At 45.6% G+C, this 15907-nt stretch overlaps 1 protein-coding gene across 13 annotated transcripts in view; it reads left to right on the top strand.

The window, feature by feature from the left end:
• The first annotated feature begins 297 nt into the window (after window positions 1-297).
• The window catches only part of RANBP3 (RAN binding protein 3), a 40519-nt gene continuing 24909 nt past the window's right edge, over window positions 298-15907 (top strand). For 4 of the 13 annotated variants that reach the window (XM_052702121.1, XM_052702119.1, XM_052702118.1 and 1 more), the window contains exons 1-2: window positions 298-430; window positions 9789-9844. In XM_052702121.1, the coding sequence (XP_052558081.1) occupies window positions 409-430; window positions 9789-9844 (78 nt within the window). In that variant the 5' untranslated portion in view covers window positions 298-408. Of the gene's footprint in view, window positions 431-9788; window positions 9845-12416; window positions 12471-12795; window positions 12881-15907 lie in introns of those variants that run through there. The other 9 variants (XM_052702113.1, XM_052702112.1, XM_052702111.1 and 6 more) reach the window with 6 other exon arrangements.

The following is a 15907-nucleotide window of genomic DNA, read 5'->3' as shown; positions in this document are numbered from 1 at the left end:
CTGTGGGAAATTCGAAGTTCACTTCATCATAGCTGAAGGCAGGACTAAAGTCCAGTAAATCCCAGAAGCGCAGACTTGGGACACAATGCCTCAAGTAGTAAACGGTAATTAACGAACCATGTAACAGCACGGCCAATACCAAACCGCAGACCTGCTGACAGAAGGGCAGCTGACAGCAGGGCTGAGCCCTCAGCCCAGCGCGCCCGCCCTGAGGCGGTGCCACGCGCCACACCCCGGCCTGCCCTGCGCATGCGCGGAGCCACCAGCCACTCCGCTCCCGCCCCCCGCCCGGCCGGCCGATCGCGCATGCGCCGCGCGGCCGTAAATTGGCGCGTGCGCGGCGCGGCCCGCCGGTGGTGGAAGCCGTCCGGCTGCGCGATGCATTTCGGGCGTGATTGAGGAAGTAAAATGGCGGACCTCGCGAACGAAGGTAGGCGGGCGCCGCCGTGCACGGCGCTGCTGGTTGGGCCCGGCCGCACGCAGCCCGCCGCGCGTCCGTCCCACTCGGTCCCCGCCATCCGCTCCCGGCCGCTCTCAGCGCACCGTCTCCGTGCGGCCTCCCCGCGCCCCGGCCTTCGGGTGAGCGGCCGGACAAAGGCGGCGCCGCCGGGCCGCGCTGTGCCCCCCGCTCCGCCCCGGGGCCTCCTGCCGGCACGGCCTGCTGGCTCCCAACCGCCCGCCCCGCGCGGTTCCCGCGGGCGGAGGGCTGCCCCGAGCGGGGCTGTTGGCCGGCCGGGCCCTTACTGCTGCTGCTCCTTCTGGCACGGCGAGCCCTTGGGGCTGCTGTGTGCGGCCGGGTGAGGTATAACCGACGTTTCTTGGCTTAAAAAAAGCTTGGGAGTAAAGAACTCCGAGGAGTTGGAGTGCTGTGGGGTGTACAGGGGTGGTGTGTGAGGGTTCAGCTCCAATGGGTGCAGGCTGCTGCTTAAATAACATCGGGTATCAGCAGGTTGGGCAGCTCTCGGTGGGCCCAGCTCAGCCTGCAGCATTTCTCCCAGAGTCCCACCTTCAGGAGCGAGGCGTGGGGGCGGTGGGTGCAACTCCCTTCTCGTCCTCACAGGAGTTGAATGTGCTGAAGGAGACAAAATGCACAGTGCTTTCACACAGTGATTTTTCCTGATGCTCAGGCTTTCTACCAGTGGTTGTTTACAGCTCTGATGTTAACATCCTACAGCGGGAAGTATCTATGGTAGGCATAACTTTTGGATGGGATCCCACCTGCAGCTGACCACAGCGTTACACTGAAAGCATTGAGTGAATCCTCTGATGCAGCACATGTGGAGTTGTTGGCTCCCCAACTGAAGAGATGCTGTCAGTACTCAAGAAGGCCCAATAAGTAGTTGTGAGAGCAGCAGTAAAATACATTATGGTTATTAGTGAGGAACTTGATGGTGATATGTAGGACCTTATAATGAATTTTGATCTTTTCGTGGTGTTCTTTTAGCACCAGAAGTTTGGGAATGGCTGTTGTGGCTCATGCAAGCCCTTCACTTTAATTCCCAGTTTGAGAGGGAGCATTAAACTGTAAGTCATGTTCTAAGTTATCAGCATTCATTATCTGGTTTGTCTTCTGTTTATGCTCCTAGCCCTGTATGTCTGCAGAATTTTGTAGCCTTTCTATGAGGGAAAACAAGAATCATAATGTGGTATCATCTGTATGTTTTCATCTCATCTTTCTTTCTTCTTTCTCCCTTCAGACACTTCCCTGACTCCAGTGAGTCCCCTCACCTGCAGATCTCTTTAGCTCATGTCTCTTTCCAGAATTATCATCTTCATCCTTCCCCATTACATTTCTTCTCTCAAGAACAACTTCCTTGAGGTGGAGCAGGACCAGCTCAGTTCTGATGTAGCTGGATGCGTTTTCTGGTCTTAGCTTTCTTTCCACTGGTTCCATTTCTGAAGTATCTGATTTTTTTGCACAGCAGTGCAACCACATGTGCTTATGGCAGTGGCATCCTGCAGGAAGTCAGTGTCTTCAGTAATCTTTCTGTTTGCACTGTTTGTGGTCTCTGACATTTCAGTGGTGCTCCATAGTGACTTTCATCACTTTCTCCTCATTCTTAAGCATATTCCTGTTAGATTTTTCTGGCCTGTGTGTGAATGTCCTATTTCCCCACACCTGAGTGTTTTCATTTGAATATATGAAACAACTGTTTCTTTACAAATATTTCTTCAACCTTCTACTTTACATTGGTCCTTCTGTTTCAAGTGTTTGCTGGTTAATTGTTCATATGTGGTTAAAATAAATCAGGCAGTACAGCAGCACTTTCTCAGCCATACCTCATAATGAAGTGTGACGCTAATTAGTTCTTGACACATAGTAGGCACAAATATGTAGAAAGTGGTTTCGGTCATTTTTGCAGATTGTTTTTCCTTAGCATGCTTAAGCAATAGCTTTTCTTGTTGGTTCCTGCAAGTGAAACTTGCTTGGGATCTTACCCATCTGAGTTCTGCAGTGAACCTTCCTCTGTCTTTTGGTCTGTTCTGCTCATATCCTTTCTGCTCACACATACAGAAATCATTCAGTGTGGTGCTTTTTCTGTGGCACTCCTTTGTTTCTATTTATTCATATTTTTTTCCTTTTCTGACAGTATGTTAGTTTTACTTCCCAGGTTCTGACTTTTTAGTCTTAACACCTCAGTGGTGACTTAGCACTAAGTTTTCTACCGGTGTCCTTTAAGCTATTCTAACGGACAGCCTACGATCCATTTCTTCGTAGGATTCAGAACTACCATGCTGTCCTCAATCCATTTGTTCCATTAAAATTTTCCTTTAACTTACCTTTCTTCCTCTGTTGTGTTGGTGAAGCTGCACCTGTATCGCTTGGTAGTGGCTTGATGGCAAGCTGCATCCTGGCACACGGGTGCTGGATTGAGGGAGGGTTCCTCTTCTGAGAAGGAGATGAAGAATGAGGGGGTTCTAATGGCACCTTCCTGAGTTTCTTCCGTTACAAAGCTTCCAAAGAACAGATCCCATCTTGGAATCAATCCCTGCCACGAGGGAGGTGAGCTGCTGAGTGTGTTGCTAATGAAGGGGAGAAGGCGAGCTCCTCTCCACTGCTGGAAGTTCCATTACAGATTGGAATGAAGGCCTGAGGGATTGGCATCATGAAGCTCTGAAAAGCAGTTCTGGAATATTTTGGAATTGTATACACAATTGTTATCATATGAAATAGGTATGGAATGATATTAGGAATTGTCTCTAAAGCCTTTGATGTGACGTTCAGTGATTTATTTTTTTTTTAGCCAGATCGTGATTTAAAACTGGCACTTGTTATCCACAAATCTGTCTGTGATATATGATGGAGAACTGGAAAACTTCCTCTTGGGCTCACACTGACTTAAACCTTAATGCTCTTCTCATTAACCTGTAGTTAATGTACAACCCAGCGTTTGTATATGACTGACTTGCTCCTGTGTCTGTGCTTTGGCTGATAGGATCTCTTCGTGTTGAGCGTGAATTATTTCTTTTCAGTCACTGAAGAGGCATAAGCTTTTCTCAGGGCCAGTGTGTGATTGCTTCCTTCCTATTTCCTGAGCAGTGGGTGCCTGTGCTGCACTCCCTGTGTTGGCAAGCTCTGGCACGTCTGTAGGAACCAAGCAATGTTAGTTTACAAGATAACGGTCTGTGAACTGCAGCAGTTTGTTGTTGTCACCTTTTGGAGTGCTCTATGAGTACCTCCACTGCAAAATAGTTGGGTTTCTTCACTGGTTCCTCATCTGCTGAGAATAAGCTGCTTTATTTTTTTCCCCATTCCTGGTATGTAACATTTGCTTTATGTCAAGTAGCTGAAATGAAACTACCTAAAGCAGAGGGAAACCTGCTGATGCTGCCAGGGCTTGGGAGATGAAATAACACCTTCTCTGCAGACACAAGAGGTTTGTGCTTTAAAAGTGGTAAAAACTTTCTAATTAATCTTAGATATGTAGAAAGCGCTCTACATTCCCACACCAGCTGTAGCACTGCTTTGTATAAGTTGCCTGCTTGTTCATATGATCAGAGACAAAAAGGGTTTGAAGATGAACCAGACTGTCACATGCTTTACATCTTGAAAGCAGAGCTCTCAAAGTGAGGCACAAGTATCTAGAAGTGTATTTTTTCCTCTTTTCCCCCACCATCCTGTTGTAACTTATATTCACCATGACTTCATTGGTGAACTCTGGATGTGAATGATCCAGTGTCATTAAGTATGATTGGACTTTGCTTGTGGGGTCTTTTTCAGTGATCAGCTGTTGGCTTCGTAGCTTTCTTCTTGCTTTCAGTCTATTCATAGCTATTGGAAAAGTAGAGTCTTGTTTTGTTTTCTGCCCCTTTGCAGTTCTGTGAAACAACAAATGCGGGGTCTCTTTTTTAGCTCCTTCTGCACTGAGCAACTTGCATGTATTGAGGTTGCAGAATATTTTTGCTGAAATAAGCACAATTTAAATTTAACCTTGAATTGTTTTAGATTTAGATTCAGCCTTTAGTCAGAGGAACTTGTCCTGTTCTGAGCTGGAGCCCATCGCGATCAGAGGTGGCAGTGGCCAAAGCTTCCTGTGCAAAGACTGTAAGCCACTGCCTGTGGACAGGCATTTCTTTCTGCTTGCTACACAACTTGTTTTTTCTTTACACAGCCCCTAAACTATCAAATGTACTAGCAGTGATGATCCTACATTTGATTTCATTCAGCAGAAGCTTTTAAAGCAAGGAAGAAGTTACTTTAGTGAGTACTGTTGTTTCAAATGTCTTTATTTTACCAGGTGGCATTTGTTGGGGAATGTTGGAGAGAGTTTGTCTGTGGGGAACTGTATAGCTGCATTCTATCTGTGCACACAGCTTTATTCCTTAAAGGAACTGAAAGTCTTCGTGTGGTGGTGTTCTCAAATATCTTCTGCTTACCTGCATTCTTTAGAACATAAAACTTTTTGTTTTTTTCTTTCTAAGCTGTTGCCATTGAATATTTTTCAGCTGACACAGATTTAGGTTCCACCGCTTTTCCATACTGCAGTATGAAGAGAACACCTGCAGTTATTTTCCAGGTTTGCTACCATATGGGCTCCTACACGTGTGTAATTCAGCTGCTATTTCATAGTTTTGAGTGGTATCAGAGCAGGCAGGAAGAGCGGATTGGGTGCTAAGGAAGTAAGGTATGCTGAGAAAATGCTTACAGTCCGTATAACCAGCACTTAATTCTGTTTGCAACTAATTTGTTTTTCTTTTTTTGCCCATTGTTTTTTCCAGATATTTTTGAGTATTCATTTTTGCCCAAATCTGATGGAAGAGTTAAGAAAACCTTCTGAAACATCAGAATAGTCACTTTTTCCTTCTATCCTTAGCAGCACTCTAGTTCTTCTGCAGCTGGTTTGATGCAGCATGCTGATCTCACACCCAGCCTTGACAGGGATGCATATTGGTGCTTCCCATAGCCCAGTCTGTGAAGATCCCCCTCAACCTTTTTTTTTTTCCCCCCTTTGTGTTCCTTTTTAGCTGATTGTCAGCTGGTTTTGCTGTTCATTTGTGCGTTGGCTTTACACCATTTTAGTGCCCATTCTGCTCCAGCTGAGCTGGAAAGGATACGCTGCTCTGGGTTGGGTGTAGGCTGGGCTCTGGCAGCTGTAGCAGAAGGATAGTGTCTTATTTCAACTCTGAAATGAGTTATTTGATAATTAAGTGGGTCTGTTAATGAGCTAAGCCATGCTGGAGAAAATGCAGAGCTGGTCTTTCTGAGACTGAGCAGAAAAGTGTAAGGAAGAGAGGAGTTGGGAAGGCTCTGTGCTGCTCCTCGCAGCGTTAATTCAGCTCTTCTTTAGAGCTTGCAGTGCTTTGAGGTGGAAAGTGGAGGAATGAAAGCAAATTGTAACATGTCCATGAAAATCAGTGTCTGTGCCCTGGTCTTTCAGGATGTTACTGCTGGGCTTTCTTAATGTGTTGTGCCTCTCCCTTAAGGACCAGAGCCTGGAGCGCTGCAGGTGATGTGAGCATTTTCTGAGGAGCGTTCTTCCCCTGCCCCATTGTATGCTTGATGTTTTAAACCTGTGGAGAAGTACCTTTATATTTCCATATCGACTCGTTTTTTTTCTCCTTTATGTGCTGATTTGTGTGTATCTGTTTGCTGCTGTGTTTTCCTGGGGTCTGCAGCCATGTTAGCACAGTAAACAGATACAACATGCATGGGGGAAAGATGTGTGAAGATTCCCCCCGTGCACGTCCCCCAAGGAGCAGAACAAGCCCATAACTCAGTGCTCTCAAACAGTGCAGGAAATCCTCGCTTCAACAGAAATATCCCAAATTTCTGGATTTCAGTAGACTGTAATGTACTAAAGAAGACTCGGGAGAGCAGGGAATGAAAGTGAAGAGTTCCTCTCATAGACAAGTGCTCTTGCAGGGCAAAGCAAGGATCTGTGCTCCTGGGGAGGGGCTCCTCTCAGCTTATTGTCTGTTCTCTCAGCATCTCTTCCTCAATGTCATCCCCAGAAAATATCCTCTGGGTATCAAAATATCCTCTGGAAGTTGAGATTCAGAACATCCATTATGTGTTTTGGAGATTCATCATCCTTGAGGTCCCTTCCAACCCTGGCCATTCTGTAATAGGAATTGCACATGTAACATTTCCTTAAAACAATTTCTGTAGTGCATTGCAGTTCATGTGCTGACCCACAGGTAAGCAATAAATTATCACTCTGAATCTCTTTCATGAGTTAACAGTCTAATTGCCCTTATCCTTGTTAACACTTCATTGTTTGTGGGTATGATCAATTTTTTTCTCTCCATTCATACATTATGATGGGCTCAAGTCAAGGCACGTGTTTTCAGCTTGTATGCATTGCACTTTGTAGATCCAAGCAAGAGCTTGCTTGTGTGGTTTCCTTGCAGTCAGACACTGCTGCGCTTCTAAATGTAAGTTGGAATGAAGTTCCAGAAGAAAACATTTGCAGTGCTGTAGGTGCCATCAAAAATGGGTTCATAAAGACATGTTTTTTATATTTGTGCACTCAGAATATCCGTTGGGTTTTTCAGTTATGGGTCCTTTCATGCTGCAGTGAAGGCTCAGAACTTTGTATTTCAAAAATAACACTCAACTCCTATGGTTGTGTGGATGTCAGCTGTTGGAGGGGTAAAATCAGGTCACGTTTTGTGTAGTTGGAGGGAGCATGGCTGACCTTGTAGCCTCAGACACAGCAGTATGTGCATCAGAGCGAAAGAAGGAAAAACCTCGTGATAGAATGCGTGATGTGAAGATGTGATACCTCTGAGCAGATGAGGGAGTAGCCTCTGACTTGGTTTTCAAGACCTGTGAAGCAAGGTGAGTAGGTTTAGTAGTGTATCTGTGGTAATACATGAGGCATATCGATTGTTAATGACTTGACAGCAAAATGGCTGACAGCTCTGTTCTGTGATGAACCTGACGGTGCCTGGTGCAATGGAAGCACACTAAGTTGATGTGGAAATATGGCTTGTGCCTGCATTGGTCACTCATCCAGTAAATCTTTTTCAGTGCAGCAAAGGGTGAGATCAGTCTGGGAGAAGAACAGAATTGAGACAAAATTTGTCGCCTCTGTGGTGGTAGTGACTGGGAAAAGCACTTGGGAGGAAGGGGAGGAGGAGAAATAAAATGGTTCTGGAATGTAGAATGGCAGTGAGGTGGTTCTGCAGGGGAGTTTGGCTTGAGGCAGATATCTGGAATAATAGAGAATGTCCTACAAGGTTTTGTCCTGTTTACTGAAAAGCAGTATGGAAAAGGACTTGTGCAGAGTGCAAGTGCTTTCACAAGGGAAGCATCAGATATTACCTCGTTAATGTGATGTGTACATAAATGCAGTCAGGGAGAGCAGCACTTGTTCCTGTTTGTAATTTTTTAACAAGTGAGGTAGTGAGTGATCCATGGTGACAATGTCTTTGTCTTAAACCTTTACTGAAAGTGCTTCTCAGAACGTGTGCAGTGTGCTCTGAAGGTCACGTCAGGAGACGCAGTGCTCCTCTTGCCTTGGGCTGGAATGAAGCGAGCTCTTGCATTTGCTCTTGGTGCAGAACTCAGAGAGGACACGAAGTGAAGGATGTTCTTTCTATAATTACCAGTGCTGCTCGTATTTTTCAATGTAAAGAGCAGACCTCCTGTGCTTCTCAGAGCAGTGAGTCTGTATGAGAAACGCAGTCACCTCTTTAAAGGCTTTATATACGTGCAACAGAAATGGAGTTAAGTGCACAGTATTGGTTAACATCTAAAAAAATAGTGCTGATACAGTGCAAGCATCCCCTGCTAAACAGCTGTGTAACGTTATAACAGGGCACTCACACCTCCTCAGCAGCACTGTAGATTTTGGTAAAGAATGTGCTTGCTGCAATGGGATGGTGGTGAGCGGATCTGTCATTGCTGTAATTGCGTCATTAATTAATATTAAAATGCTCTAAATGCTTCTTTTTTTCATTGCCTTAAAGGGAAGGATCGTAAGTTGTAAGCTCTTCCTCCCTGCGTGAGCCAAACCTGGCCAGGAGGGGAGTCCAGAATTGTCCCTGCCTTGTGGGGATGTGGCTGCTCCCTCCAGAAGGAGCTGTTGTATTGCCATAGACTCAGCTTTTGGGGCAGGTGTAGCAGTTAGGTGTGAGATTCAGTAGATCCAGTTACAGTGTTTTTGTTATTTCCGGATAAGGCTCTTAGAAGGGTGGGAAGTCCGCTCTCAAGTGATGCAGAGTTCTTAGCTGGCAAACAAAATAATTACTCAATCACTTCACTTTTTCACCACAGCTGACCCAATAGCTGTTCTTACACCTTTACTCCTGTGAAGTGCCTAATCTTGTTCATAGAACCAAATAATTGCCACGATGGAGCTTTAGCACAGAAGTCAGCCCAGGTACGGCTCTCCCTGCATTCCTCCCCTGCAGCAGTGTCTCACTGAAGACAAACTGAAATGCTGTCCTCATGCTCAGCCCTGTGAGCGTGGGGCAGGGTTGCTGACTGCACAGTATGCATCTAGTTTCTTTGAATACATCACATGAAATCACTTGGTTGAGGTTGAGGAAAACCCATTTCTCCTCTTCTCCCCTTACCTCCTCATTTTGGCATCATTAAGGGCAATGGAAAACAAGCATTCATTCCAGAAACTCCCTTTGCTCTTGAACTGAATGTTGTGTGTATTTAGAAGCATATCCTGCTAATGTCTCAATCTGAACTTCAGGTAGGTAGCAGATCTGCTTTTCTAGGTGCACACGTAAGGCTGGTACCTCTAACAATGTACGTAGGATGTTTATTTTATAAATATAAAATTATATATGTATAAATTGTTTATTTGTAAATGGTTGGGTGCAATTGCTTTTCTGTAAATACCCTTCCTACTCTCTGAGTAAAAGATTTCTTCCCAACATCTGACCTAGTTCTATCCTCTTCTAGTGTGAAGCCATTTCCCCTTGTCTTATCTACTGCATTGGTGCAGTACTGTGGGAAAGGAGGAGCTTTTACTGTCAAAACTTGTGTTCAAGAATTACACTCTCAGCAAAGAGCCTCTTGCTCTGATGCGCTCACATAAGGTGGAAGGGCTGCTCTGAAATGGATCTGGGGAGAGCAGAGAGTCTGTGCAGCTTTTGGGTACCAGTCCTGTCAGTTGTATTTCTGTTCCTAATACACTTCTGCCTTTTGCAGATCAAGTCCTTATAATAATTATGTCTTGCTAGGAACCTGTGGAAGCAACTTGTGTAACTGAAATGTAATTATATTCCTGAAGTTTCTTCTGTAAAAGTTTCATAGATCATAAAGCTGTCATATTAGTTAATAATTAATATGGTTGAAAAAAAACCAACAATTTTTCTTTTTGCAGAAAAACCTGCCATTGCTCCACCTGTCTTTGTATTTCAGAAGGATAAAGCACAGAAGGTAAGGAGATGCTGATAATGTATATCATTGCTTTTCATCCTGTAGCCCTAATCCACGTTTCTTGGTGAGCAGTCACTGGTGTGTTCTTCTGAAGGTGAAGGTGCACAGTGGAGCATTGACACTGTAAGGAGGCACAGGGTGAAGCAGAGGGATGCAGGTGGGGAGAGAGGTGATGATGATGCCGGAGGTGGGTAGCTCTTCAGACAGAAAGCAGAGCAAATCGAGGAGAGAAACTATCTTCAAAGCTGTACCTTGAAAGAACAGGTGGCCAAGGAGTGCTTGCAGTTTTCTGCTAATAGAGCAAAGAAAGAAAACCCGTGGTCTGGATTATTGCTTTTCACATCGGTGTATTTGTATATCGTATATCCTTGTGTAGTAAGCTATGATGTGTCCAGTTTCTTTGGTAATGCCTCTACCCACGTGTGCCTGTCCCCTGCTTTTGAATGTGAAGCAGCAGTGTTGAGGTCAGAGCTGTGCCACAGCCTGCTGGGCAGTGGAAGTGTGGGGTGGGCAGGATGGGAGGCGCTGAGCACGAAGCAGAGCGCAGAGGCTCCCTCTGTCTTAAAGGAGCACTGTGAGCTGTGCACGCCAGGAAGGTTATGGAGTCTCCTTGGAAATGCTTGGAAGCCACCTGGGCAACCCGCTCCTCAGAGTGTCCCTGTAGAGCTTGTGTGTGCCTGCAGGAGGAGCTGAGCTCAGGAGGGGAATGGCAGTGTTGAAGGAAGGAGTGGGACTTTCCCTTAAGTGGAAATTTTTACTAAATGGAAATAGATGTAATGGAGAACTGTGTATGCAGGCAGGGTGCAGTGCCTTGTCACTTTGAAACCGAGACGCAGAATGGTGTGCATGAGTGCTAAGGTAGCTGTTCTTGCACTGCTGTGTTCAAATGGTAAGTCTGCTAATTTCTAATCTTGAGAACTAATTTTTGGGGGGGGAAAAAAAAGTAGGAACATACGAAGAAATGGCTGTATTAAAATTACGCCTGGTGAATAATGAGCAAGAGATGTCAACATTTGGAAAATAATAATCAAGGTTACCTTTTCTTAAGCAGGGGCTGATGGGGATCAGCAGATGTGCAGACGTGTTCTCTTGCCCCAAAGGTATCAGGTGTCATTGCCTCATGGCTTCAGCAGCACTTACATGCGGCAATTCCCTCCTCATAGCCAGTCTTTCACAATTAAACTTCCTCAAAAGTACAAATGCTGTTTTGAGAGAAGTCTTTTTGAATGGTTGGGTTGTCATCTGTGCCACCAAAATATCCTCTCAAATGTTTGAGGAGAAGCACTGCACTGTCTGTAATTGGTAGGTTCTCTTTGGTTTGGAACAAGTGCCAGGCTTGAGCTTTCTCATGGGTTTAGTAGGCATGTTTGTCAGCAGGTGCTTGAAATCTTTCATCAGATTAGAAGGGATTAGACCTACTGTTTTTTTTTTTTTTTTTCCTAGTATAGGCTAACACAGCTACGTATATCCCATAGTAAATGGTACTTTCGAGGCATTCATTCCTTTTAGTTTTTACAGTGACAACTTTACATGTACTTAAAAGCGGAGGGGACGTTAGTTTGGTTCATGCTTCCTTCTAGGAGCTCCTGATCACAGCATTGGCTGTTCCTGAAGCTCCTTCTGAATTGCACAGGCATGTTTTCTTCTTGTGTGTCCTTCAGCTTGGCAGTGCTTCCATGGTTGAATTGGAAGTGGGTGATGCTAATGTGCAGCCTATGCAGAGCACCATGCTGCTGTTGTTCCTTTGCTGGCCTGCTTCTTCAGCACGAAATTAGCAGGTCTTGGGAGCTTGTGTTTCGTTGTGTAGCATCTACACAGAGTGCAGGCCTCCAGTGTTGGGTTGTGTTGGGCTGCAGGAAATACGGCTTCAAGAAAACACTCAGGAAGAATCTTTAAGGACTGCAGATTTAATGCCTCTTCAGACTGGTGGTGAGGATCGTCAGCATGAGCCAGCAGTGCATGTTTGCAGCCTGAAGGCCAAGCAATATCCTGGGCACCAACAGAGGGATGGCAGAGAGTGGGGGGGACTGTTTCCTCTGTTCTGCCCTTATAAGGCCCCACCTGCAGTACTTGGCCCCCAGCACAGAAGGGATGTGGGGCTGTGGGTCCAGGCGAGTGCCATGAAGATGTTCAGAAGGCTGGAGCTCCTCTGCTATGAGAACAAGCTAAGAGTTGGGGTGGTTCAGCATGGAGGATAAAAAGGCTCCAGGGAGACCCCTGTTGTGACTGTCCAGTATTTGAAGAAGGGAACTTAGAAGCAGGAGGGGGACCAACTTTACGTGGACAGATAGTGATAGGAGAAAGGGGAATGGCTCTAAACTAGAAGAAGGGAGATTGTTTGCTCAGATGGCGGTGAGGTCCTGGCACTGCTGCCCAAAGAAGCTGTGGATTCCCTGTTGCTGGGGCTGCCCAGAGCCAGGTTGGATGGGCCCCTGGACAGCCTGATGTGGTGGGGAGCAACCAGCCCAGCACAGGGTCCCTTCCAACCACTCTGTGATCCAGGATTCTGGGGAGGGAGATCTGATTTCATCTCCATAGCTACTGCTGTGGATGCTGTGTGCCATCCTGATGGGATGCATGGAGGCCCATGGCTGAAACAAACAACATGCAGCCACGGAGAGCAGAGGTGCGTTAGGAACTGGTGGAGGTACTGTGTTGTGTTGATGCTGTTGGGCATCTGTTAACAGAGGAGTTTTTCCTGAAGTAACACTTAAAAAATAACTTTAAGATAGTTGATGTGCCAGGTTTGTATGCAGTTGAGTAACTGATCAGATCTTGCAGTGTTCACGTGGCAGAGTACACACAGTGGTGGCTCAGAATGATGTCTTAATTCAGCTTTCAGGGAGCAAATTGTGGGTCTTTTAACTAAATTTCATGGTAGCACACTGGCAGGGTGAAGCTGGATGCCCATGGCTAGGCCATCTTACTTAGGAGTCTTTTTGTTCCCTGAGACAGTTGCTGTCTCCAGGAGGAGCAGGAATGGCTCTGCGCGGTGACTCTGGATGCTCTGAGGAGTTGGTGCAAGCAGCAGACCAGGTAGGTCTGTTGGGAAATAAATTAGACAGCATAGTGGTGGCTCATGCACACCTTTATAATTGGCCTTGCTTTTTAATTATCACTTATTCGGTCCTTTCAGGCTTTGTTTAGAGCTTTTCTTTCCTCACTGCTGTCCCCTGTTTCCACATCTCTTGAATCTACGTCTCCATTATTTCTTACCTCCTTAATTTCTTACAAGAACTGTTTTTCAGTTTTCCCTCAGCTTTCCATGTGAATGATAGCGGCCAGTTATCTTGCCTGCTGCTTAATACATTGACAGCCCTTTATCTGAAGAACAGTTTCTGTTGCTGACACTGGTTGGAAAATTGCATCAGCTTTTGAGGAGTCATAGCTGTTAAGATCAAAATGCAAAATCAAGTCCCAACCTCATTATGTTAAGCATAGCACATAACTATTACTCCATTATCTATGGTGATAACTTACACATGAGCTACAGTGTGCTTTTCTGAGCACTTTTGGAAGGAAAGATTTTAAGGATGTCTCTGAAGAAGGGTGGTTTGTGTACTTGGGTCACATTCCATCCTGAATGGCCCTACAAAACAATGCAGTGCTAAAGGGCTGAATGGCAGCTGATCATAAAGCTTAAGGGTTAGTTGTAGAGTGAGCAAGGATTTACATCCTTCAGATGTTGAATCTGTTATCCAGGTCTTAACTGTGGAGCATTAATAATAGACTTTTCAGCTCCACATGTTCTGAAAATGGTGGCACGAGCAAGAGCATGTGCCCGAGCATAGAAATGTGGAAGTTGGTCAGGGCACAAGTCTGGAATTGACTTGAAGTCTGAATTGGATTTTGTGTGATTTGGAAATGCTTGTTTTTGGTGTTTTGAGGAGGGGTTATGAACCATTACTCTTGTTGTGGGTTTGACTTGTTGGGTTTGGCTGGTGTTAGAGAAAAATTGTGGAGGAAGAGACACCAGTATCATTTTGCATGGCTGCTCCGGGTTCTGTCAGGTGGAGTAACTCAGCTGTGCTGGAAGTCAACAGTGTGCTTAAAAGTGATGCCTCAGTTGTGTACACACTGCTGCAATGGAAAGAACAATCGTCAGTGTGCTTGTGACTGTTGTAGAAGTCAAAGCTTTAGAGGAATATGAGGAGGGTGATGTATCTGAAAGCTTTTGAAGGTGGCAGTGAGAGTTCAGCTCCTGAAGCAGGAAAAGATTGGGAAACTGGGAGCCATCTCTGTGGGCTGCTGGGTGTGGATGGGGAAGATGAGGAAGGGAGCCCTGCATGACATGTGAACTTCAGAACTGGGGGTAAAACCAGGCTGATATAAGAATGCTTATCCAGTCTTTGCTTGAAAGGAATGTTACTTCCTTCCCTGTGTGATATTTTGCATCACATTAATCTATGTATTTTTCCACGTCTCTATTACTGTGTCCTATAAAACAGCAGAAGCAGAGTCGCCAAGCAGACTTCTGTGTATTAAATATGAATGTTTTATTTTTGCTTATTTTAGTGAAATAATTTTAGTTTGATCTGGCTGAGCAAGGTGATGTGCTGTAATTGACTTCCTAACGTTATTTCTGAAGTGAAGAGATCAGCAAATACGTCCGATAGTGAGCATGGCTGAAAATGTGAGTTTTGAGGGAGTCTGTGGCTTCTTTTGAATGTGCTTTTTTGAGAACAGTTGCATAAATGTCTTGGAGTTCTGTGAGCAGAAATCCTTGAGGCCTTTGTCAGATTTGCCTTCTCTAATGTAAATCATATCCTATTAGCACAGGCTGGTCTCTTGCAGTGGCTTTGTTCCATTTGATATGTACACTTTAAAAAATTCATTTTTATGAATTTGGTTAAGGAACATTCATCTTGGCATCGGGTTTTTCTGCATTATATTTGGTAATTGCATTACCAGGTAATTGCATTAATGGCTGTTTTTAATTCTGCAGCTCTTGTGCTGTCAAAGTCTCTGCATTTGCTCCAGATCTGTATTCCTGCTCCTGTTCCCCAGAAATTATGTATTATTTCTGATGAATCCAAAGCCATTTAGCCATTTTTCATGTGGGAATGCTTCTGTAACCTTTCCTGTGCCCTATTTGTTGTCTTAAAGGCACTAAATCTTTCCCAGTCACCTTCACCTCAGTGTCTGTCCAGTTTCCCAGTCATTCCATTGACCCCTGGTGACAGTTAGCTCACCCCAAGGTTGGTTTGGTCCACGTACAAGGATGGTGGTCTTTGAACTCCCAGTGTCTTTGGAATCTTGCTGGTTCTGCTCAAAGGGAGTGGAGGCTTAAATACCAGAACAGTTTGTGTTTGAGAATTGGGAGCCTGACTGGATCCAGTTAAGGCTGGGCGTCAGGAAATACTGCTGTTCTGAAAGAGTGGGCAGGCGCTGCAATGGGCTGCCTGGGGGGTGGTGGAGTCACCGACCCTGGAGGTGTTCAAGGAACGTCTGGACTTTGTGTTGAGGGACACGGTTTGGTGAGAGCTATTGGGGACGGGTGGATGGTTGGACTGGGTGATCTTGAGGTCTTCTCCAACCTTGGTGTTTCTGTGATTGCTGCCAGAGGGCTGTGGTCAGTGGGTATTGGATATGGTCCATGGATATGGATAATGGTCCATATGGGGACTGGTGACAAGTGGTGACCAGGGGTCCGTCTTGGGATCGCTGCTCTTCAGCATCTTCAAATGGCGAAGAAGTGGGATTGAGTGCACCCTCAGCAAGTCTGCTGATGGCAGTGAGCTGAGTGGTGTGGGAGATGCAACAAAAAGAAGGGGTGCCATCTGGAGGGATCTGGACAGGCTTGAAAAGTGGGTGCAGGTGAACTGAATGATGTTCAGTGGGGCCAAGTGCAAGGTGCTGTACCTGAGCCAGGGCAGTCCTGGACTCAGACTGGGAGAAGAATTCATTGAGGACAGCACTGCAGAGAAGGATCTGAGGGTCCTAGTGGATGAAAAGCTTGTCATGAGCCAGCAGTGCGTGCTTGCAGCCCAGAAGGTCAATGGTATCCTGAGCTCTGTCAGCAGAGGCTTGGCAGTGGGCAGGAAGGGGACTGAACCCTCTGCT

This window comes from Tympanuchus pallidicinctus, unplaced genomic scaffold (assembly GCF_026119805.1).
Source record: "Tympanuchus pallidicinctus isolate F22 unplaced genomic scaffold, pur_lepc_1.0 scaffold43, whole genome shotgun sequence".
NCBI lineage: Eukaryota > Metazoa > Chordata > Aves > Galliformes > Phasianidae > Tympanuchus > Tympanuchus pallidicinctus.
Note: the sequence above shows the minus strand (reverse complement) of the source record. Positions and strands in the feature narration are given on the sequence as shown.